The following is a 24,446-nucleotide window of genomic DNA, read 5'->3' on the forward strand; positions in this document are numbered from 1 at the left end:
CGGCATTTTCTCGGTCTCAATTACTTCGGCGAATCGGATTGTCATTAAAATAACCTGTAAATTTATCTCGCGTTTTTTTGCATCATAAAAAAGGTGGTGCATTAGACGAAGCACGCAGCTAATATTTCGTTTCATTTGCTTTCGTGTAAGTAGGCGGGGCTAAATTTGGCGAATCAGATTGACTGATAATCGTTCTTGCGTGGAGGAATGCTCTAGTGACTCGGCGAAGTTTTGAATTATGCCCCGAGGTGTAAATCGATATTGACACGTTGTGTATTGTCTTCGTGTAGTGTTAAATATCGGATGATCTGTTATTGCATCATTGAGAAAGATCAGAAGATCAGATCGACGATTATCTTGTAGGCGCCAAAGAAATTCGCCAATTGAATATTTTTAGCGCCAGAATTTTCATTTTGTCGCATTTGGCGCCATTGGCGACCGACAGCGGGAACCCTGAATAATGCGCTTTGTTACCATACCAGTCATTAGGTTATTGTCGTGTTTTAAAGAGGCATAATACAATATTAAATTATATAAATCTGTTTTAATTTTTAAGTTAAAATTTACGAATATGCTTCAAAGTTCCTTTTTTTTCCGAAGACTTTTTGCCTGCGTGACAAATACATTAGGAGAGCTTTCAACTTGTTTCAGGAAATGCGGAGTCTCAGTTTTAATGAATAATAACTGTCTAGAAGTCATGAATATTTCTGTTTGTACTTTTAATGTACAAGTTATGTCCATTTTATGATTAAAAGACAGAATTGGAGGACAATATCTAGGAGTTTGCTAATGGTTCGGACCTTATTTATGAGCTCAGTACAAAATAAGTTGGGCCTAGAGATTGTTTTACAGGGCTTGTTCTGAATGCAGTTTTTTTGGTGTTCCATATAATTTTGTGTTAAACTTATATTTTTCTGACTGAGTTGCCCAAAGGGCAAGTCAGAATTAATGTTACCTTGCCCAGGTTGACTTCAGCCTGCCCCAATTCAGTGTAACACACATTTGACATATTTGACACACACTGTACTTTATGTAGAACATAAGTGTCCACGTTGTATCATAAATTATTTTCATTGGTACAAGAATTTAGAAAAATTTTGGAAGTAACTCAAACTTCGGGCAACCTAATTACCACTCTTTCTGGCCTTTCAGGGACAAGTAGGCATATCCTTCTTTCTAAAACTGTAACTATTAAGAAATAAAATTTCAGGCTTTAGATATGCGTGCTTTCAGGCTTGAGAGTTTTGCTTAAATTCCATGCCCAATTGTTGTATCTGCAACATTAAACTTGTGTTATGTATGGTTACAAATACAAATAGTGTGGTTGCTAAGGTGTTTGTTTGTGGTGAAAGCTTGTATTTGAATTTAGCTCTAGCTGCATGAGTAATTATGAAATTAGAATTATCATAGAGTTGCCAAAATGGTAAAAGGCCTGGCTAGGAACAGGCTTTCTTTGACAAAAAACAAGCATTAGACCCCAGGACACAAAGTCATGTATAATAAAATCAGGAATTTGAGAGCAGTCTCAGACTACAGCCTTGCCATTGGTCTGTTTCAAGATTGTTGTTATAAACAACCAATGGGATGACATTCTTTCAGACTGGTCTACAAACAAGGCATTTAATTTTTCCAAACTAGACATCATTGGTGACTTTATGAAAGTTCTTAATCTCTCTGTTAAAACTTGGTAATAGGTGAAAGCTGCTTGCATTGTTTGAAATTTTGTTTAAAATGGTCATTTTTCTAGTTTAGAATATAATTTATTTTATATATTTACTTTTTATTTTTTGTAAGTGTTTTGTTACACAAACACCATACATTAAGTAAGAACATTCTTTTCAAATTATTCTGTGATCGCTGTTAAGCATGATTTTTATTCAAGAAGAAAGTCTTGATAATGCATATTATTTACCCAAGTCTGTAGACAAAGGTCAGCGATATCATTTCTGTTTCTATTTTGTTGTGTTTACCACTGTGTTCTGCCTGTGTCTACAGATTTACCATATTTCTCTACTTCCTTTTATGTAACACTTCATGATACAAAGAACCAATAGTCTTTTCAGAGGGGCATGGAGTTATCAGAAAAAGAATTATACCTTGTCCGCAGAATATAAGTAAATACATTTTAAAATAACTGAAAAAAAAATCAATTTTGGATTTTATTGAGATGGAAAATCAATGAATGTCTGGATCAGGTATTGAGTTAGATCCCTTCGATGAAGAGGGGGTGTATTGTTTTGCTCATTGTTGATGTTGGTTGGTCAGTCTGTTGGAATACAATTTGGTTTTCCATCAGTAACTAGAGAATCTTGTTCTTAATTACAATGGTCAAACTCCTTAGGACGACTTCTTGTGGCCAGTAGATGAACATTAAAATTTTTTCTATTTTGGAGGTCAGTTAATCAAAATTCAAGATCACATTGACCTTTAGGATGGAAACAATTTCCGCTTAAGAACAAAAGAACATAATGTGCATAATCATTAATGGTTTTAAAGCTCATAGAATTATTGCCTGTGGACAACAGAAACACTTCATGTTTCAGGGGTCAGTAGTCCAAAAGGTAAAGATCACAGAAACTGGAAACAGTTTTGATCAATATCAGAATTAATGTTGGACTTTCAGATTTCATTGGGTCAGGCCACGATTCCTATTGTTTTAGGGTCAGTACCATAAGGGTAAAGGATCACAGAAACCTTGACATTGAAAAAAATTTCTGATCAGTTACAGGAGAAAAGCTCATGCAGTCTTATGGCTGTCAGATGTTGTAGCACTAGCTGTTACCTGTTTTCAGTTGATGACCGCTGTTGTTTTGTGGTCATTTGGTCACAGGTCAGAGGAGACAGGCCATCATTGGGGGCATATGTGTTTAACAGCTGTTGTTGACATAAGTATATGGTAATACAGAGAACATAGAGATATTTTTGCTTAAAGTTGCTTTCCTTAAGCTAGAATCACGCTGACCTCGATGGCTTGCGAATGAGTTCTGGATTCCCATCCCCAGATTGCTCTGGGAGTGTAAGAGAAAAAAGAGTTTTGAGAATTCGTTATGTTATAAATCTCTAATGCAGTCGTAACAGAACCTTAATTGACCATATTAGGACTGGAATAAAACCGTTATTGCTTGTATTTTTTGACCAAATGATTGTCATCCAGACTTACAATCTTAGGTGACATTTTTGGAAAAAAGTAAAGTTTTAATATTTCTAATTAACAATCGGAAAAGTATCCATCTGCTTAGCTCAGTAAGGAGAGCAAAGATTTATGGATTTATTTGGATTGTAGTGTTATGAGTTAAATACCTAGGCAAGGCATATGTTCTCCATGACCATTAATAAAGACAATCATTTGTCCTCCACCTCTGACTTAGGTGGAGAAGTTGGCAGTTACCTGTGGAGAACAGGTTAGTACTGGTACAGAATCCAGGATTACTGTTTAGGATTACTGCCCGCCATTACATAACTGAAATATGGTTGAAAAATGGCGCTAAACAGAAATTAAACAAACTTAACAAACTAAATTTGAAAAAAAAAAAACATATCTGATAGCAAACACAAGATATGTATAATAGAGGTAACACAAATTGCAATATAAGTGAAACATCAAGAAACTTTATAGTCATTTTCATAGAATTATCTACTTCCATGATTGAAGATGTGTATGTTCTGAAGTGTCATGTGCTTATTCTATTAATAGATTTTGCAAAAAGCACTGTTCGTTAGTTGAGCACCAAATAAAAGCTGTCATAACTTCTTTTCAATCTAACTTTTTGCAAAATATTTGAATGTGGTCTGCAAAATATATTATTTTCTTCCAAATATTTTATAGACTTTGTATTTCCAGGAAGAACACTAATAAGATAAATTTCTGTAGAGAAATATGGTATCTTTGCACCAGATTCAGCTTTATTAAAAATTTTGGAAGTTAAGATTCAAAAGTTTAATTTTTTATTTGGAGAAGAAGTAAATTTAAAATGGAAAATGAATAAGATTGTTATTTTCTGAAATGTTGCTTGGACCTGAACATAATCACTTCACTTCCAAAATTTTCATAACACCCCTGCCATCCACTTACACATGTTAATAATATGCATCTGTTTCATACTGTGTACCACATATTTATGCCTGCCTACTTGTGTATTGTCATATAGCCAGATTCTGAGGGGACGGACCTGCAAAATAACGATTACCAGGCAAAACTTGCACGGATACGCAGCATTTACCAGACGGAAATGGCAAAATATGACCAGGTAGCGGTCTCATATACTCTCAGTTACAAATGCGTTGAATATTATATATGTATATTATACTTACTCGTATAATATGCATATATTTTCCTTACGAGTAGCTTGAACAGCAGAATCTGCACACTTTTAACACTATATGAGTAGATAGAAAACAATCATTTGCACACTATTTGTGTAATCTATCATTTTGAACATGACATAATTATGTTAATTACATGCCTTAATTATTCTACTTATAACCTAGGCTTTAATTTTTAAGGTATTCTCAGTAGTAATTTCTTTTACTTGGGAAACATTATTATGGAAATAATTTTTATGCCCCCGAAGGGAGGCATATAGTTTTTGAACCGTATGTCCGTCTGTCAGTCTGTCGGTCTGTCAGTCTGTCCGCAATTTTCGTGTCCGGTCCATATCTTTGTCATCGATGGATGGATTTTCAAATAATTTGGCATGAATGTGTACCACAGTAAGACGACGTGTCGCGCGCAAGACCCAGGTCCGTAGCTCAAAGGTCAAGGTCACACTTAGACATTAAAGGAGAGTGCATTGATGGGCGTGTCCAGTCCATATCTTTGTCATCGATGGATGGATTTTCAATTAACTTGGCATGAATGTGTACCACAGTAAGACGATGTGTCGTGCGCAAGACCCAGGTCCGTAGCTCAAAGGTCAAGGTCACACTTAGACATTAAAGGATAGTGCATTGATGGGCCTGTCCGGTCCATATCTTTGTCATCGATGGATGGATTTTCAAATAACTTGGCATGAATGTGTACCACAGTAAGACGACGTGTCGCGCACAAGACCCAGGTCCGTAGCTCAAAGGTCAAGGTCACACTTAGACATTAAAGGATAGTGCATTGATGGGCGTGTCCGGTCCATATCTTTGTCAACCATGGATGGATTTTCAAATAACTTGGCATGAATGTGTACCACAGTAAGACGATGTGTCGCGCGCAAGACCCAGGTCCGTAGCTCAAAGGTCAAGGTCACACTTAGACGTTAAAGGTCATTTTTCATGATAGTGCATTGATGGGCGTGTCCGGTCCATATCTTTGTCATTCATGCATGGATTTTAAAATAACTACGCATGAATGTGTGGCACAGTAAGACGACGTGTCGCGCGCAAGACCCAGCTCCGTAGGTCAAAGGTCCTAAACTCTAACATCGGCCATAACTACTCATTCAAAGTGCCATCGGGGGCATATGTCATCCTATGGAGACAGCTCTTGTTTTTTCAATAATGAATGGGCTGGAAACAAAATTTAGGGGTGTACAATCATGCATATAGTGTCTGGTATATCATAACTTGTTACTTCCGTAATGAGCATATATGTTTGTCCTCTTAAAATCATAAAGATAGAAAACAGAAGAAGTGTTTTGCATGCAAAACAGACAATTACAAATGAGAATTAGAAGATTCTTAGAACAAATGTTTTGGTGTTAAATGTATGAAAGTAATTAAAAAAGGAAGTTTGTAATATTTTTATGAGACGTTCATATCTTTAACAACCATTTTTATGCCCACCTGTGAAGTCACAATTGAGGACATGCATGTTTACAAACAGCTCATGGAATATTTATTTTCATTTAAGTAGGAAGAAGTCATAACCAATAAAATAATAAAGTTTAAGAGACATAGATATAATGCCACTCGCATAAATATTTAAAGCTTGAAGTAATTTTCCACCACCTTTGAAAAAAGGCTGTGCCCTTACGCGTATCTGTCATATTCTTTGGTCCATAATTATTTTATCTATCAAGAGATTTAGATTTAAATTGATGTTCCTAATAAGAAGATGTGCTGCAAGCAAGGTATCTGTAGGCATGCAGCTGAAAGGTCCAAATTGTATAGGTCAAAGGTTGTCTTGGGTCTTATGTCTGTTCTTAATCTGCCAGCTATCAAAGGATTTTAATGTTTGGCACACATTCTCCATGGTGAGATGGTGTGTCAGATACAAGTCCCAAGCCTGTAGGTTCAAGGTCAAGGTCACACTTTGAGGTCAAATGTTAACAGTGTTTGGTTTTTTTCCAGTCCATTGTTGTGCCATCCAGCAGTAGATTTTAATACTTCTTGGCACAAAGGTTTTGAGATAAATTTATTACAGTTTTGAGATATTTACAGAAGATCTTAAGAGATTGCTTTTTTAGGGAAATTGAAATGTATTTTTATAGGGCTACAGGTTTTTGTTTGTGAATGACAGTGCTTCTTCAAGTGAAAATCATCTTTTAAAGCCATACTAATATGTTTTGTATACTGTTGAAGGACTCTTTAATTTTATGGATGTGTTATATGAAAGGACAAAAAACTAAGATAAGGTTTATATAGTGCTAGTCCACTGTTACTTTGTTGCACAGATGTACAATAAAACCTGTACTTAAGACAACCTGTGAACAGAAACTGTAACCTCGCTTGAAAGATTACTAACTGCATTACATCTGCGCAAATTAAAGCAGTGTTTTTGGGTCTTTGAATAAAGGGCTTCTGTAAATACAGACTGTTTTTTTTACTGGCAGAAGTATGGTGTATATATATTCCAGTTAAACTGTATTGTAGAACATGCATTCATTTGTCAAATTGAACTGTACACATAATTTTAATCTAAGGTCTGGCACTTCTGTGTTTAGGTAGTGTAAACGTAGGTCTATATTTGTATTGTATTGGAGGTGTTACTGTAAGCTATAGTTATAGTCCAAGTAGTTTCTTAAAAGAAGGTAAGAAAAAGTTGTTGGTAGACTGTAGAGCATTTTCTGATAGAAGTGTTAAATAGTTAGCTATATGAAAAATAGACTGATGATGCCCACCACCACTTGCAATCTAGAAGACAAAATTAACAGTAAGTACAACTTTTTTATGAGAGAGAAAGTATGGCACAGTATAACAATGAGCTGTCTAAGTTGCATGAGAATAAGCAAAATTCTGGAGATATCCAGTGTTGCAAGCGATACAGGCGTAAAGAATATGAAGATGATGGGGGCCCATATCTGTTTTTAAGAGAACAACCTGCTGCTCAAGCCATTGGAACTTGGGAGCATGTATTTCATTGTAGTTCAAACTGCTTGCACTGTCAAGATACTGTAATATTGTCAGTTGGATAATGTTCACGTTTGTTTTATTATCGCTAAAATTCACTGATGGAGCACTTGTTAAATTCAATTATGCTGTAACTTTTCCAAAATAGTTTCCACCTACAAAGCTGAAATTCTGAGAAGCACAAATATGGTTGTTATCAATCAAACAGCAAAATATAAACATACAAAATTCACATTATCTCTTGTTAAAAAGTTAGGCATGAATGAAGTGGTCATGTTTGGTAAGACAGAAATTGTTTATCAAGCATTGTGACTTTGAAGTAATGGAACCACATGAATTTAGGTAAGTTAACAAAATCGAAGCAAATGTTCATGAAAAGAAATTTAAAAAAAAATCGTGTAAAGTAACTATATATGTAAATAGAAATCCCTATTTTTCAGGCTTGCAGTGAATTCACAACACATGTGGTAAACTTATTGCGAGAACAGAGTCGAACACGCCCAATTGCACCTAAAGAGATTGAGCGGATGGTGAGCATAATCAGAAAAAAGTTTGCGGCGATAGAAATGCAACTGAAGCAGAGTACGTGTGAAGCAGTTATGATACTAAGATCTCGATTCCTTGATGCCAGGTACGTCCTTGTCATTGTTTTTCCATCATACATACTTAATTTTATAATTAAAAGCCTTTCTTTAAGGAGTTTTATTGTGATAGCACAACTGGTGTATTTTTCGAGAAAGGGAATTGTGCAAGATTAATGGAACGTGTGATAAGGAAGAAACTAGTTGTACACAGTCACTTATCAAATTTGAATTTCCTATACTCCAGATCTATTTTCGTATTTTGTAATATTCTTACAAGCATATTATCTAAGTTCAATATTAATCCAGACTCCAAGAACTTCGAAAGTTAGATAACAGCCATATACTAATATACTAATGGATTTATTTAAATGATTTTAGTGAAACCCAAGTAGTATTTTGTTAAGTTTTTTATAACTTATTTGGCCATGGCCAAGCATGCTTCTCAAAATGTATGTACTGATTTAATGTCCAATTTTTCTGTCTCTTACACTGAATAGATATTACATGCATTGACTAGGAAGATCATATGTGTTTTTCATCTGCTTCTGATTGAATGGCACCAGATGTTAAATATGAATATGATGAAAATGTAAAACAATTCTTTTCAAAGAAATTGGGAGATGTGAGGTTCATGCTTTCATATTGTTAAATTTCCTTTTGCATAAAATTGCATTTTTGACCATAATGGCTGTTTCTTGGGAACTTGAATTAAAAATTCTCAGGATAAAGGTTGATTAGAATCTAATTACTCTGTTAAGATTTATTTTATTGGAATCTGGCACCAATAAAACCCATTAAAATTAGTTGCCACCAAGATAAATAAATTTTGTATTGAACAAAATGTGCATGGATTTTAATGTTTGAAGAGTGTGAAGGGTCGAATTATGAGGCGTAAAGACAGAAATTTGTTGTATGAAAAGTACCGGTATATGCAGAATGCCCGGGATTTTCAATAGAGATATAAACAGGGAAAATAAGAGATATGAAGAGGAAAAATAACTATCAGAAAAGGGTGACATGAAATAGGGAAGTTAACTATTAAAAAAGATTGGACACTAAATCCGTACAGAATTATTTTGTCATGTAAAATTTCTTTAAAGCAGTTATTTATATTAAAAGCTGTACGACTTAGAAATATTTATATATATTTCTGTACAGGCGAAAGCGGCGAAATTTTAGTAAGCAAGCAATAGAAATGCTAAATGATTATTTCTACTCGCATCTGAGTAATCCGTACCCTAGTGAGGAGGCGAAAGAGGAATTGGCCCGAAAAGCTCAAATTACCATTTCGCAGGTGTGTCCACGTTTGTTTTGTTGAATTTTCCAATTAAAGGAGATGATAACTTGCTGAGAAAAATTGGCATTTTGTTTAGTCTATTTGGAAAGATGAGTTTTATATAAAAGAAAGCAAAAAAAAGATAATGGTTTTATTTTTGATTTCAGAAAATATTTTAAAGTGACATATTACGTAATCTGGTCTGGAATGAGCAATAATAGCTCCTACAGATTGTATTGTAATTCATTTGGAAAAAACTTTGTTTTTCGATCTGAGTTATTTTTAGCAGTTTGAATCCGTCAAATGTTCAAGTTGAGCTTATTTTCATATTAATTGGTAGTACAAAATGCCGATGATTTTTCACAGTTCCAGAGTTAACATCTCTGCCGATCCTTTAATACTGACCTGTCTTTAGCCTGTTTTCTATTGATTATTTACAAACAGGAGAAAGAGGCGAAATTTTAGTAAACAAGCTACAGAAGTACTAAATGAATACTTCTATTCGCACCTGAGTAACCCATACCCTAGCGAAGAGGCAAAAGAAGAATTGGCCCGAAAGTGTAATATCACCGTGTCACAGGTCTGTCCTTATTCGAATAATCATGTATATTATATAACTAATTACACGCATATTTTATTATATAGATTATAACATTGCTTAGGATTTCAGCTTCCATACAGGGTTCCAGTTTTGGAGGGAAATATTTTGACTGTTCAGTACCTGTTTTGTTCTGTATAAAGGTATGCAGTAAATTTAATTGAATATCAGGAAAAGGGTTTGTCATGGCATAGACAGAAGACTGGTTTCATATTTTTCACAATAATGGATTTCAGACTGGTTTGATATTTTTTACAGTTGTTAGTAAAACATGAATGTGTGCTTAGATGTTGTTTTAGTGTCCACGATTATATTTGAAATCTTGACCAGCGGAAAAAATGAAAATTTATCTAAATATCAGAAATAAAATCGCAAACACAAAATCGTCTGTAGCAGTATTGGAAATGACTGCGGAAAAGCTTTTTATTGCCCATGCTGCCTGGGTTCAATACCTGACTCGGGCATCTTTTTAGCTCGTCTGACTTTTGGAAAAAAATCTACGAGGTGTTGTCACTTGATCATAGACATCGGTTAAAATTTTTGTTTAGGTCCACCTTTTTTCATTTTCGGCACAAGATAAAGTCTGTATCCTGGATGAGCACCGATATTACGACTTAGCCATAACAAATCAAAGAGCATAGCACTTTATGACAAAAAATCCCACCCTGTGAGGATCAACTGGCTCAGGTGCTAGTCCATGCTGTAACACTGAGCTAAAGGTCAACTCATGACAAGTTGTCAATTGCTTCAACATGCAGGCTTTGTGTAACCAACTAACTACAACAAAATTCTGTATTCCAATAAATTCCAATGAATCTGAGCTAATCACGTAGACAAGCTAAAGTGTACCAACTTCACATATTTTTATGATCACGCAATTTTGATTCAGTGATTGCATTCAAAAATTTCCTATAAATCATGTCATAGGGTATTTAATGTTAACCAACTTATCGTAGCATACAATTTTCAAAATCTTCTTCGTCCATTCAAAGTAAACTTGCAATTTGAATAAAATTCCTATTATTGCTTTTCATGCTTCTTAGCCAAACAAATTACCACTTTAATTACCCTTATTTATATGCAATTTATTAATTATATGCATTACAAAAATTTCCCCTTGGATAAATTTTTCACATGTATAGATGGGGTAATTTTAAGTCCTTTAGTTACTCGTATGTCATTTTGTAATCTTTTCCTGTCCCATTTCAAAGAGAAGGCCATGGTGCAATTTGTAATAAAATTTCCTAATTTTATTACGTTTTCTTGTCATTCTGTATGCAAATTAGTTTTTTTTTTTAGTTTTTAATACACTTTAATAATTACTGACTTGCAAAAAAGGCCCATCCCAACACATTATTTTAATTATTTAATGTTGTGCCTTTCTTCTTGGTTATAATTTGATGAAGACAAAAAATAGATAAATGCAAATTTGTTGAATGTCTTCCTGTATTTACAATTGTAGGTAAGTTTTAAAACTGATTATGTAACTGGATGCTGTAGAGAGATTCATTTGTAGCAGGCATACATTCGTTTCTCTTTTTCACTAGTTTCACTTAAAAACGTCAAAATTTAGAAGTGTTGAGATACTTCTTGTCCGATTTCGTAAAACTTAATTTTTAAGTGAAAATTCTTGTGCCAAACTATATCCTGGTATATCTCCGTATTACAGACATTGACTGTTAAAAGGGGTGCATACCAAAAATAATTTTAACTGAAGGCAAACAGTGCAGGTCATGATCAGACTGCATGGATGTTCAGGCTGATCATAATCTCCAATGGCTGCAAAGGCAAAATCAATGATGAATCGTGTCCAGCATTATAAGGGTTAAGGAAACAATAATTTAGAGTTCTGTTTTGAAATAGTTTGCACAAGGTAATGTCATATCCTGCTGTTGAAATTTATGAACTTATTTGATTGCATTTTTGCTAGACACACATCTTGAATGATATGGATCTATTAAAATCTGAGTCGAGAAATAAGATAATAATCTTCAAGTTTGAAATATGGATCATCTCTCGATGACAGGGTAGATTTTATTGGAAGATAACCCAATTTACTAAGAGCAGGTGTAACCAAAAGTCATCTTCTAGTAATAACAGGTCGTAATAAATCAGTTTTAATATTTTTCAATGGATGTCTTTTTTTAGGTACAGTTGAAACAGATTAAATTGTCCTTTTTAGGTATTAGTAAATCAGTACAATTTGCGTTGTTCCAGTTTTGGGGTACATGAATTTGTTGTTTCTTAATTTTGATTAGAATATTAACTGGAGTTATTTCATTGGGAGTTTGGAATGACACATGGTGCACAAAACCGACAAAAAATAGTCCCTGAGAAATAATAACAGTTTCTGTTCGTTTAGAAATTAGATTTGTTGCCTTATTTTAAAAAAATGTTATGAAACATAACACTTTTGAAAACAGAGGGACAGAATTATCCTTAATTTGTATTACTCTTCAGTGTGATAATATTATGTCAAGCCAGTGTGTGCTACCTTTATAATATAACAACAAAATTAATGATCTTGTCATGCGTCCGTGAATAAGTGATATTTTTTCTCTCATAAAATTATATTATGTCGACAATGCATATTACATATGGGCTTTTATTGTCTTTAATGTCTGTTTAATCAGAAATTTCTTTTAATTAATACACGAATGCTAAAAAACTTTTATATGGAGACAAATTGTTCTTTTCAGCTTTTGGCAAAATCATACATTTGGACCAACTTTCATAGATCAAGCCACAAAATTAAATCCCAAGGACTATTTAGGATTCCAGATCTTAACTAATTTGTCATTTTGACTGATGCAAATGAAATGAAATTATATAATTATACAGTGTAACGTTTTAACCCTAACCCTGCTAAATTTCTAAATGGACTGGTCTGTCATTCAATTTGGACAGTGCTATTTATTATTCAAAAGGGTGTTCACTGAAAATTTACTGACTGGACAGCGAACAGTGCAGACCATGATCAGCCTGCACGGATGTGTAGTCTGATCTTGGTCTGCACTGGTCGCAAAGGCAGAATCACTTGCCACCAACAGGCTAAAGGTTAAGTACTTCATTGTCCTGTAAATAATGTTTTTTTCCCCAACTGTAATGTACACTTGTAAATATTTTGGATTGAATCACAGCTAATATAATATTACTTCTACATTATTTATCCATTGCCAGTATTAAACTGTAACGAAATCCTTAAAACATTCTTGAAATAGCATCATTATCCCACCACCTTCATACTAATAGTGATATTTAAGATGGTTTGTCGGCTCCTTTTACGCGGTGTAACAAAAGCGGTCAACTCTAGCAGAAGGGGATGGTATGTACGTTGTTGTAATAATGATACAGTTTGTTCAAGCTCATTAATCATGGATGTCAAACAGCACTTTTGTGAAAAGAAATACTCAGCACTATTTGTAAGTCATTTAATGACTGTTTTATTTGTAAAGGGGAGATAATTATACAGATCACGATATACATGATCAGTAGTTAAGATTATGTGCTTGCACATTCATTTTGCAGTTTATCAGTCTCAAAAGTTGGTAGCAACACATTATGGATGTTACAGTTCAGCCTGTTGAGAGAGAACACTACTGTCTAGACACTGTAAAGGCTTAAATGTGTTTTTAGTGGAGAGGTATTGGCTTCTGAGAGGTTAATTTGCTATGAAATTTATCCGACGGGGAAAGGAAATATTTGCCTTTATAAAAAGGTGATCTTAAATGTTTCTTTTCTCAGCATAATGCAGTCAAATACTGTCAAAATACTAATCATTTCAGCCACAAGTGCTATTTCATTGGAACATGAAATGTAAAAGAAAATTTGATTTTCTCTTTGACATTTACTTTTATGGGTTGATGAAGCATATGAAAAATTTATTCAATAGAGATTACATTGTAATGGGGAAAAAGAGAGAACTATGAATGATCCATCTCATGCCAAGAGTAATTATGTCATCAGGTAAAACAATTCATCCATATTCATTTGTGGTCAAAATATGCTAATGTATGTTATGCTAGTAAGTGAATAGACATTCCTTCATTTGCATTTAGTTTTCAAGGAGCTCAGGACCAGACCCTTCATTATCCTGACACATAATGAGCACTTGTTTACATACCCTTACAGGTCAAAATGTCAGTGGGGTAGTAGCTGTACAAAAGAGCAAGAGGAAGGCTTTTATGTGATAAACTGGTCTGTCTTAAAATGGTGACCTTTGACTTCAGAGGTCATTCACAAATGCAATTGTAAACTTTAGCCGTATTTTTATTTTGCCTGGTTTCATAGATGTGTGTTCATGTACATTACATCAGTATTTAAAATGGTAACTATACAGTTTACTGGTATTGACGTCTGATGCTGGAGGGACTTTGAGCCAAAACATGTTTGCTTTCACTGAAATCTTTTAAACATGGAAAATGTTCAGGGCTTTTGCTGTACCTGTTTACTGAATATTGGAGACCCAAAAAATACACATACACTTACATTGGTGTACACTGTCTCCGATCCATACAGTCAAATTGTCGGTTATTTTTGGAGAAAAAGTTAGTTCTAATACAGAATGGAGGAGTGCTTGCTAGATTAACTAACCAGTGATACATAGCTGAAATAATACTAGAAAAAAATGGCATTAAATCCATACCAGACAAATGCATACACCGGCAATTAATGGCAGTTTTTCATACTACTGTGATGTTTTAGTTTAATGACAGTTTGTTAGACATATTTGCTTTTCCAAGTTTGCATCACAGAGATAGAGGGTATTACAGAAGCGTCTTTTCATATTGAATTTATTCAACTGGTCAAATTTAATAAATTCAGTGTTGAAAGACACAGATATAACATTCTTTTTATCACATGTAAGGTTTTCGTGCTGAAACAAGTAAATTCGACCAGCGTCTCCTATACTTAAAACGTCAACGTCGAAGCTTTTTACACTAGTGTATTATCAAATTTATGTAATGCCTTTATTTCATTCCCACGACGACGTCAGACATGTGATCACGAATTCTGTGAGATAAAATTGACACAAAATTGAGATGATACAGGATTTAAAGGGAGATAATTATAGAAATGTCAAATTTCATTGAGTTTTAATTTGTCTAGGCACTGTTTTTTTTGTGTCTTGAGAATAGTTTTCACTAAGTGAAGTCTTTTGTCATCATCTTATAACTTTTCCAGCTTGTAACAGGTCCATACTTATGGGTGTTTTATTTTTCAAGTTAAATTAAGGCACATGTTTTATATTCTTGAAAGTTAAAATCTACTGCACTGGGGAATTCATTTTTTCACAGAATTATTTTAAGTTTAAGGGAGGTAATAGCTTACCTTTTCACCTTGTTTCAGTCTCTTAGTGAATGAACTTATTCAAGTGTACATTCAGTGAACAAGCAGGGTGGAGCTAATTTTGAAATTAACTTTTATAGAGAAATATATATATTAGGGATAGGGGAGTGACGTTTGAAGTCATATATATATCATTAATGGTTTAGCACTTATCAGGTTCCTTGATGACACAACATATATCAACCACAAAAACATACCAGTCTGTTATAAACCGTTCCTACACAAAACCATGCACTTGTTCAGCTTCTACTTTCACTTTATGTGAGTCATGTTACGAAACATTTCAGCTTTCGACATTTCTCCTAGTCTGGTTCATTAGCGGTAATAAGTTTAGAAAACTTTTATTTCCTAGAAATTGGATAATTTCAGTTTTATCAGGATGAGGAAGTGTTTATTGCTTAGAAAGATAAGATAATGTAATATATTTGCTTTTTCCTGCTCATTTGATATTTAACAATTTGAAGAAAGAATTTGAAGAAAAGCTGTTGCACTGTTTGATGTTTAAATAAATGTGTACTTTGGTACAGCACTGTTTGGCATAATAATTCTTAGATTAAAATGTCTACAGGAGAGACTTGTTCGCACTGTACGATTAAGACAGAACAATAGCCTTTACTTATATTGTAAAATGGTTATCAGAAGATTAGCTTAGTCCTTTTTTAGGGTGTTCACGTTTTATGAAATTTTGATAGGTCATTGTCCCTGAAATGAAATAATGATTATATCATTGTGATTGGTTACCAGTAAGGTCACTGGTCATTGGTCCGACCTGTGTGCCGAATTTTATTATTTTTTGATTGGTTTTAGATGTTGCTTTTGGTTGCTTTGTGTGACTGGGTACAGATAACAATTTAGGACCTTCTTCTTGTCTGGTTATGGTTGCAGATATTGGGACAGCTTTGTTTAACTAGTTACGATCGCTGTTTTTGTAAGGGTACCTCCAATTACTGTGGTTTGAGCTGGGTCCAGTTACTTTGGTTTGAGCCGGGTAGCAGTATTCAAAAACCAAATGAATTTGCTGTGAACAGAAAATGCAGTAAATTTCAAAATAGTTTTCAACATTACAACTTAATAACGTTTAATTGAGGCGCCATAAATCAGTTGTGGCAGATAATGCTTCTTAATGGGTGCAAATAAGATCATGTTTTAATGCATGAAGGAGATATTAAATTACTGTAGAATATTTTGTGTAACTCAAGCGGAAAATATATTCTCATCTTATATTTCATTTTAATTTCATTTTAAGTTCCCTGATGCATACAAACAAGTTAATAGTTAAATTTTGATACTTTCTTCTTTAACCTTTAGTCTGCTAAATTTCTGAAATGGACTGATCCATCATTTAATTTGGGCAGTACCATTTATTGTTCAAAGGGGTGTTCAATGAAAATGTACTGACTGAATAGTGAACAGTGCAGACCAAGATCATCCTGCACGGATGTGTAGGCTGATCTTGGTATGCACTGCTCATACAGGCAGAAACATTTACTGGAAGCAGGCTAAGGGTTAAACTTGCAGAAAGTAGATTAAAAATGTGCAAAGAAGTTATTCTGCCATTTCTGATTTTTATTGCGCTGATCTGCACTGTGGGATATGATATTACTTGCTAAAACTTCTTTTAAAAATTCTTACTTTGAAAGTTTACAGAATAGACTTACTAACATTGTGAATGGTAACTAGGTTATATCATTAACTAGGGTTAGATCCTGGTTATGCTACAATCATGTTTTTCAAAAATGACATAGAAAAAATTATCCTTTGTTGCTAAAATAGCCTGCAAGGGCATTGGCCTCAATCCTGTGTCAGACAGGGCCTCAGACTAGCCACAACACTGGTACAAAACAGCATGTGAAAAAAAAATATTTTAATGTAAATTCAATTGGAGTCAAAAGTCAGTCTATTCTGGAGTTTTACTCAGAGAATGATTGTAAAATGATTTTAGAAGTAACATGATAACGGAAAAAGGATATAGACTGGCTCCATTAATCAAGGAAATAATAAGTGAACAACTTATAGTCTAGGAGCTAGACAAAGGAGGTCTAAGAAATTGATAACATTATTGCTTTTCAGAGTTTTTTTTGTCTGTAAGAAACATTCAGTGTATCTTGTTAAGTCTTAATGGATCATTTTAAAAATAGATCGACATGCCCGATAACTTTGAATGAATCGTACATAAATAAAACTTGTATATATTGCCCATCCAGGATCAAAGGATAAATAAAACCACATTCATTTGAAGGGCATTTTACTGTAAAAAAAAAAAAGAAAACACAATCTATAACGTATTGGAATTAAGTTCTATTTATAAAATAGCTGGAAATGTAGTGGGCAAGAAATTTTTCTGTATTTGTGTCAGATTTTTTAAATTATTATAAAAATGAAGTTAGGAGAAACTGGATACCTGTAGAAGCTGAAGTAATTTCCAACAAAGTAAAAAAAAAAATGGCCAAATGTTGAACCTTTTCACCCTAATTTAATGGAATGGACTCCTTCTTTCTTTGGTAACAGAATCCTCGAACCTGGGCTCTAGGGTAAAAGGGCATGAATTGAAGTGTACCTGTTCATTGACTGTTTTAGTATATTTTCATATGTTAATAAAAAAATATTGTGTTCATTTTTGTCCTGTTTCAAATCAGGTAAATACTGTTAAAGCACAAATTTTCGCTATATTTACGAGGCCCTACATCTTGCGAAAGTTAATCCTCGCATCAGTATTCACCCTTAGTATAATTCAGATTCAAGTAGGATACGATTTTACAATTTCGCAGATATTTAAACCTCGCGGACATACTCAAAATTTCAAATTTGCAAAATTTTGACCCAGCGAAAATAAGTGCTTTTACAGTACTAATATCAGGGAAATGATTTTTTCTAGCAAGAATTTCTTTTGTTAAAATTTGTAGCTTCGATACTGAATTCTTTTTATACCAAGTTATACTGTATGAAATTTTCTCAGAGCAGCAAGTAGAACTTATATTTTTCGAGATCATGATATATGGACATTTATATACATCTTTCTTCAAAAAAAAAAGTAACTGAGTGTAATTCATTTCTTTACATTGATGGAAAAAATGTGTTGTTTAATAGCACAACACAAAGGTACTAAGTTTTCTACACTTTGTTTTGAAGTGAATTGGCAGAAAGAATTTTTAGGGCAAAAATGCAGAAAATTTTGCATGTTATTTCAGAAAATGTATTAAACTTTACATGTTCCTGCAGAAAATGTATGAAATTTTACATAGTTTTTGCAGAAAATGTATGCAATTTTACACGTTATAACACAAAATGTATACAATTTTACATGTTAACATTAGAAAAAATGTATACAATTTTACATCCTTTTACAGGTATCAAATTGGTTTGGTAACAAGCGTATTCGATATAAGAAGAATATTGGGAAAGCACAGGAAGAGGCCAATTTGTATGCGGCAAAAACTGCGGCAGCCGCAGCACAACATGGTCAGCATCACACTTCTGAATCGGGACAAGGTTTGACTTGTTTACCTCCCCTGGATATTAACCTTCATGTCAAAATGCTAGGATATAATTTGGCACTATGCCATGAAAGGTCAACTTAACTTTAGGATAATTTGGCTGAATTCCATGATAGTTTGGCTAAACTTGAATAACAAAATTCCCAGTAAATATTGAAACTTATGTAAATTTCCTCTCATTGTATGCATTATCTGCATTTTATTTCTTAGTTTACATAACACAGATTAAAAAGCAATGAATTATTATTTGTAGAAGTTTTGATATATTGCTGTTTTTTCCTCAATAGTATTTTCCCAGTTGCTCCGTGTTTTCTGTGCTTTTTTTCTTCTTCAAAATTTTACATCATGGTCATTCAGCAGTATATAATCCAGACTTGTACTGAAAGTTTGCTGTGAATTTTTGTAATGGTTCTGAACTTTGCATCACTGAAGCTTATATGCCACCCTGCATGTTTTCTAGATTGGGATTTTTACTTTCAGTAGGCTGGTAAGAGTGTTTTTCCAGTCTAAATTTTCAGTTACAAGGTGTGATAAACCATGCCCTTTTTACTGTACACAACGTGTAATCAAGATTTTGCAGTTTTGCTTTTCTAAAACTTTTTACGGCATGACATGAAGGTTAAATTAAGGCAGTTTCTCAAGTTTGCAGTGTATTATACTACCAAGTATCTATTGCTCTTAAAACAATTTCATGTCAGATTTTATAATGGTCTAGTATGCAGATTAGATTTTATGGTAACTTGACTGTTTCATTGTTTTGAGGTTTAGTTACTTTTATGAATAATAAAAGGAAATTTCCCCATGCATGATGGTGTTTGTACTGAATTACAGATTTTTTTTTTTTTTTACCATGGTAACATTATACCTTATGTCAGAAATAGTGAAAAACTAAGTGAAATTCTAACATCTAGAATAGTAAGAAGCTCTCATTTATAAAGAACACAAAACTTGAGAAATCTGGTCAGGCAAGCATGTTTAACCTTTTTCCTGTTTTTTCCTTACATATATATACATATATATATATTTCAGTTGGAGACACACCCACAAGATGTGTAGTTGCACTACCTGCTTTGTAATAGCAACAGCATTAATTCAGTGTGGGGTTTTGCAGTGGTGGGGCTTGTAAATTTGATAAATGTCAGTAGTTTCATTTCTGAGTATTTAGTAAAGTATTTTTTTTTGTATCAAGCAGCTGTATTAAATTGGGAAAAATACCAACCAAATTCTGCAATCTTGCCCTCCTAACGGGCGCTGCCACTTTTCTCTTGGTATTGGAAAACAGTGAGGTGATGCATAGGTGAAATAGTGGACAAAAAAATTAAAATACTGTTATTTATTGTAAAAACTATTTTTCAATTTTATTTGATATACCTAGTTTAAAAATACGGACACAGTTTGCATGACTTTGCTCATCTGACCGTGTGCCATGCTAAGATAGATACCACTTGAAATTGTTAGAAAATGCCATATTCCACCTTTCTGTTTTATTTTAACAGCCTTTGTCCACTTCCTTTAATTGTCGTGAGTTAAATAAATTACATATCTATTTCTTGAAAAAATTACTTGAATATTATCGCTTTCAGTGCTGTAAAAATTATTTTGTGAAACACGGCATAACCTTGTTAGGCTTTCTGGGTTTTATCACAAAGCAGGCTTTGCAGCTTTAATGTGTAACAAAATTGCAAGCTGTGACATAGTCCAGGGAACAGTTGCAACGGTTGTTACATTGTCTGCACCGACAGACTGTAATTTAATTTTCTATATGTAACACAAGTTAGTTTTGTTTGTAATGACACTTTTGCAGAAATTTTAAATGACATCTTTGAAGTGGCTATTAAAAATCTTTATTTGCTGTTATAGAAAGAATTGTTAATTTTCACTTTTTCTAAGCAAAACATTTATGGCTGAAGTAGATTAATTATGGCGGTTTTCTTCAAAGGCTCGTATATCTGATTTCTTTAAAATGTGTTGAAGATAATGTAATATTACTCTTATAAAATCAGACAAAATATGTTTATTTGTTCTCGAAACTAACAGCATCAAGAAGCAAGAATTTCTTCAAAAAAGAAGGATTGTATGTATGTGGATGTATGTTTGTTGTTTCAGATTACGGTGACGGAGATTCTGACGACTCGTCTACAGTTGGATTCAAGAGCAGCTCATTTTTACCGCCAGGTGCGTCGAGCTACAACATGACGTCTACAGCGGGACTTCCTGGCCAGGGGCAGGGCGGCATGTATATGGGAATGAATGGCGATAATTATACTAGCGGAGGAGATACTTCGGTATGTATTTAAGTGGGAAACAAACAAAACTGCCACTCTGATATACAGTTGTTGTTAACTTAAGAATTTCCTTTTGCGATAAGTTAAGGTTTCTTTAATTATTAGAAAAATATTTTCTCACAGTGTAAGTTAAAGACTTTTTAACTTGAAGAATAGAAATCTAGAGTATATCTTAAAGAATTGATAAATGTTGCTGTTTAAGATTTCATTTTAAAAATGTGATTAATATGAGAAAACGTGTCCTAATTAAAGGGAAAACAGCAAACAATGTTTACAACCACTACTCTATGGTTACTGTTGTAAATACTGACTTTCTAAATCACAATGAAAGGAAGGAGTTCCATCCTAATCATTCCTGTCAAATATACACTGACGAGATATGAAAACACAACAAACATATGCCTGTATATATTTTTACTAGAAAAAGCATCACCTTGAAATGTTCAACACATACACATCTCGATATTCTATACCCATTATGTTCAAATTTAATCAGCACAACAGACCATAAAATTAACATAATTGGTATAGAGTATCGAGATGTGTATGTGTTGAAAATTTCAAGGTGATTCTTTTTGTAGTACAAAATATATTCAGACATACGTTTGTTGCGTTTTCATATCTCGTCAGTGTATGTATGTCTGGAAATGAAATGCAAAATATAGTATCTTTTAAAAAATCAATTACAATACAATTACAACTTTGCTTAAGAAGGATGAAAAAAGCTGAAAGTGAAATTGTTAAATTTGTTGGTGTTTTTCTTTTCCAAATGTTGTGTATGTGACTTTTTGCATTTAAGTGTTTTATTTTTTCTTTAACAATGGTTGTTTGATTCTGTTAACCCATGTTTTGATGTAGTATTTAACACAAAAAGAAAATGGTGGTTATTTGTTTATATATCTAGAGAATGGTGCTGGAGTTTGGTGCATACGTACCGGAAATAGGGAGCATTATGGGATTTAGATGTCTTTCTTTCAGAAATTAATATTGATACTTAAACCTCCCCTCATGTGCAGGTTGCTAGGTTATAAAAACTTCAAATTGGAGACCAGACTGAGACTGCTACCATGCCATTGGTCACTTTCAAATTTAGGATCAAAATTGACCAATCAAATGCTGGAGATTAGAGACTGGTTTCCAAAGTCAAGTCTTGTAACCTTGAGCCAGGTCCTTATTATGTCTCCCACACCACTGTGGTGGGAGACATATTGATTTTATCCTGTCTGTGTGTCTGTCTTTCACAAATCTTGTCTGCACTCTAAGTCGGACATCTCTCATTTAATCTTACCAAACTTGAACAAAATATGTTTGCCAATAAGTCCTCAGCTAGTTTCGATAACTAGCCAAATTGGCATAGGCACTTCAAAATTATGGTTCTTGAATTACCGAAAATACTGATGCCAGTGATACATGTCTTGGTGCATGGTTTACTCAGATACATAATAGGGAAGAAATGCCAATCTAGATGATTAGGTAGTTGTAGGAGACATGTGCTTTTCTCAAAAGCAGCTCTAGTTTCTAGTTGATAGAAGTATAGTTATCACTTGATTAATTTATTAGATGGTCAACAAACAGGAAAATGTTAGGAGTTTAATTTAAAATATTTATTACTCTGACCATAATGAAGGGTGATAGTTAAAGATTTTTGTGCATTTTAATAAACAAATTAACTGCTGCCCCATGGTAACTAGCCAGTGAATATTTGGCTGTGTAAGATACTCTTAGAAGTGCAAAAACCTTTAATGGGTATTTCATAGAAGATAAATGGTACAGTGATATAGAGATACAGATAATTCATTTTCACGTCTTGATCAAGCTAAAATGAAAGTATGAATTTTTGCATGTTTAAGCATCTGAAAAAAGGAAACATTAATTTTTGCTCTAACATGAAATGGTGGTATTTCTTAAGCCTAATTGGAAAATGGCTTTCTATTATTGGAAATAACTAATTATTGTGATGAGGATTGTTCTAGCAGAAGTAACATTAGCTAAGGAAAGGATTTTGTTCAAGGGTGTACAGTAAGGGCTTTATTTTAAGTTATTTGGAAAGGACTTTGTTTAAGGGTAAGGAAAGGACTTTGTTTAAGGGTATAGGGAAAGGAAACTAACAGGGTTGGTAGACAGTTTAACTTTTTGTTACATGTGTTAAAATTTTGAAAACAAACTTGTCCGAGAGATATATTGTGATAGAGATAGGATGTGTTTTCTTTCAGGTTAAGGAAATGTATATATATTCTTTTCTAAAGCCAATTAAGATTAATATTTTCATTTATTTTACTTCATGCGGGTGTGCTTAGTGAGGTTTGAAAAGTATTCAGTTTATGACAGAACAACACAAGAATCGTTCCTAAGCAAATACCCTATTAAAGCAAGTCTTAAGAAAAAGGATTTATTTGTTTATTGACTTTTACTAAATTTGTGTAATTCTTTACATTTAACAAGTCTTTAATGCCTTAAATGAAAGTCTTGATTAGTGTCTCTGAAGTAGTTTTGAAATAAATATGGGGAAATGCAAACAAGAAATGGAAAACATGTAACAAAGAGGGACAACTGTTGATGAACAAAACATTCCTCAGTAATGTCCCTTTGGCAGGTACTTGGTGCAACTAAAACTGAAATAACGGATGACACTGAGGAATGTTTTAGTTCCCCTACTTCATTTGGCCAACAGACAGCCGGGTCCACTGATGGACTTTGGTTCCCAGGATAGTGTTATATGTAGTAAGCCAGGCTCCAGCACCAAGTAGATCACAGGTACATATGTACTTCGGTGTTTATTTGTTTTTGTGTATGAAGTGAAGTATGTGAACAGCTGTGTAACAGTAACTTGCAAGACTTGTTTTCAAGAGTTTGTCTCGGTCTAAATTTAAAGAAATTGTCTGTTTTTGCCTTTACTTAGACCATCTTTCGACAATTTTACTAATTTTTACCACATTAAAAAGTGTTCGAAAGTTGCACAGTTTTAATATGCTAGACTTACTCTGTGTATCACAGATTTACACTAAAGTCACTTCTGTTTTCTGTTGTATTCTTTTCTTTTGAAACAGAATTTCCTTTTTTTTCATTTTTCGTTTTTTAGCTCATCTGATTTTTTGAAGAAGAAAAAAAGTTATTGTCTTGGCGTCGGCGTTGCCCGGTTAAGTTTTATGTTTAGGTCAACTTTTCTCCTAAACTATCAAAGCTATTGCTTTGAAACTTGAAACACTTGTTCACCATCATAAGCTGACCCTGTACAGCAAGAAACATAACTCCATCCTGCTTTTTGCAAGATTTATGGCCCCTTTTGTACTTAGAAAATATCACATTTCTTGGTTAAGTTTTATGTTTAGGTCAACTTTTCTCCTAAACTATCAAAGCTATTGCTTTGAAACTTGCAACACTTGTTCACCATCATAAGCTGACCCTGTACATCAAGAAACATAACTCCATCCTGCTTTTTGCAAGAATTATTGCCCCTTTTGGACTTAGAAAATCAGTTTCCTTGGTTAAGTTTTATGTTTAGGTCAGCTTTTTCCTCTATCAGAGCTATTGCTTTGAAACTTGCAACACTTGTTCACCATCATAAGCTGACCCTGTACATCA

General features: G+C 33.6%; 1 protein-coding gene across 9 annotated transcripts in view; it reads left to right on the forward strand.

The window, feature by feature from the left end:
• Positions 1–24,446, forward strand: part of LOC123546781 (pre-B-cell leukemia transcription factor 1-like) — a 54,211-nt gene that overhangs the window by 20,885 nt on the left and 8,880 nt on the right. For 2 of the 9 annotated variants that reach the window (XM_045333337.2, XM_045333354.2), the window contains exons 4-9: positions 4,149–4,247; positions 7,719–7,909; positions 9,583–9,718; positions 18,433–18,574; positions 20,686–20,864; positions 23,458–23,618. In XM_045333337.2, coding sequence (XP_045189272.1) covers positions 4,149–4,247; positions 7,719–7,909; positions 9,583–9,718; positions 18,433–18,574; positions 20,686–20,864; positions 23,458–23,574 — 864 coding nt within the window. In that variant the 3' untranslated portion in view covers positions 23,575–23,618. Of the gene's footprint in view, positions 1–4,148; positions 4,248–7,718; positions 7,910–9,020; positions 9,157–9,582; positions 9,719–18,432; positions 18,575–20,685; positions 20,865–23,457; positions 23,619–24,446 lie in introns of all 9 variants that reach the window. The other 7 variants (XM_045333395.2, XM_045333404.2, XM_045333377.2 and 4 more) reach the window with 5 other exon arrangements.

Source organism: Mercenaria mercenaria, chromosome 15 (genome assembly GCF_021730395.1).
Source record: "Mercenaria mercenaria strain notata chromosome 15, MADL_Memer_1, whole genome shotgun sequence".
NCBI lineage: Eukaryota > Metazoa > Mollusca > Bivalvia > Venerida > Veneridae > Mercenaria > Mercenaria mercenaria.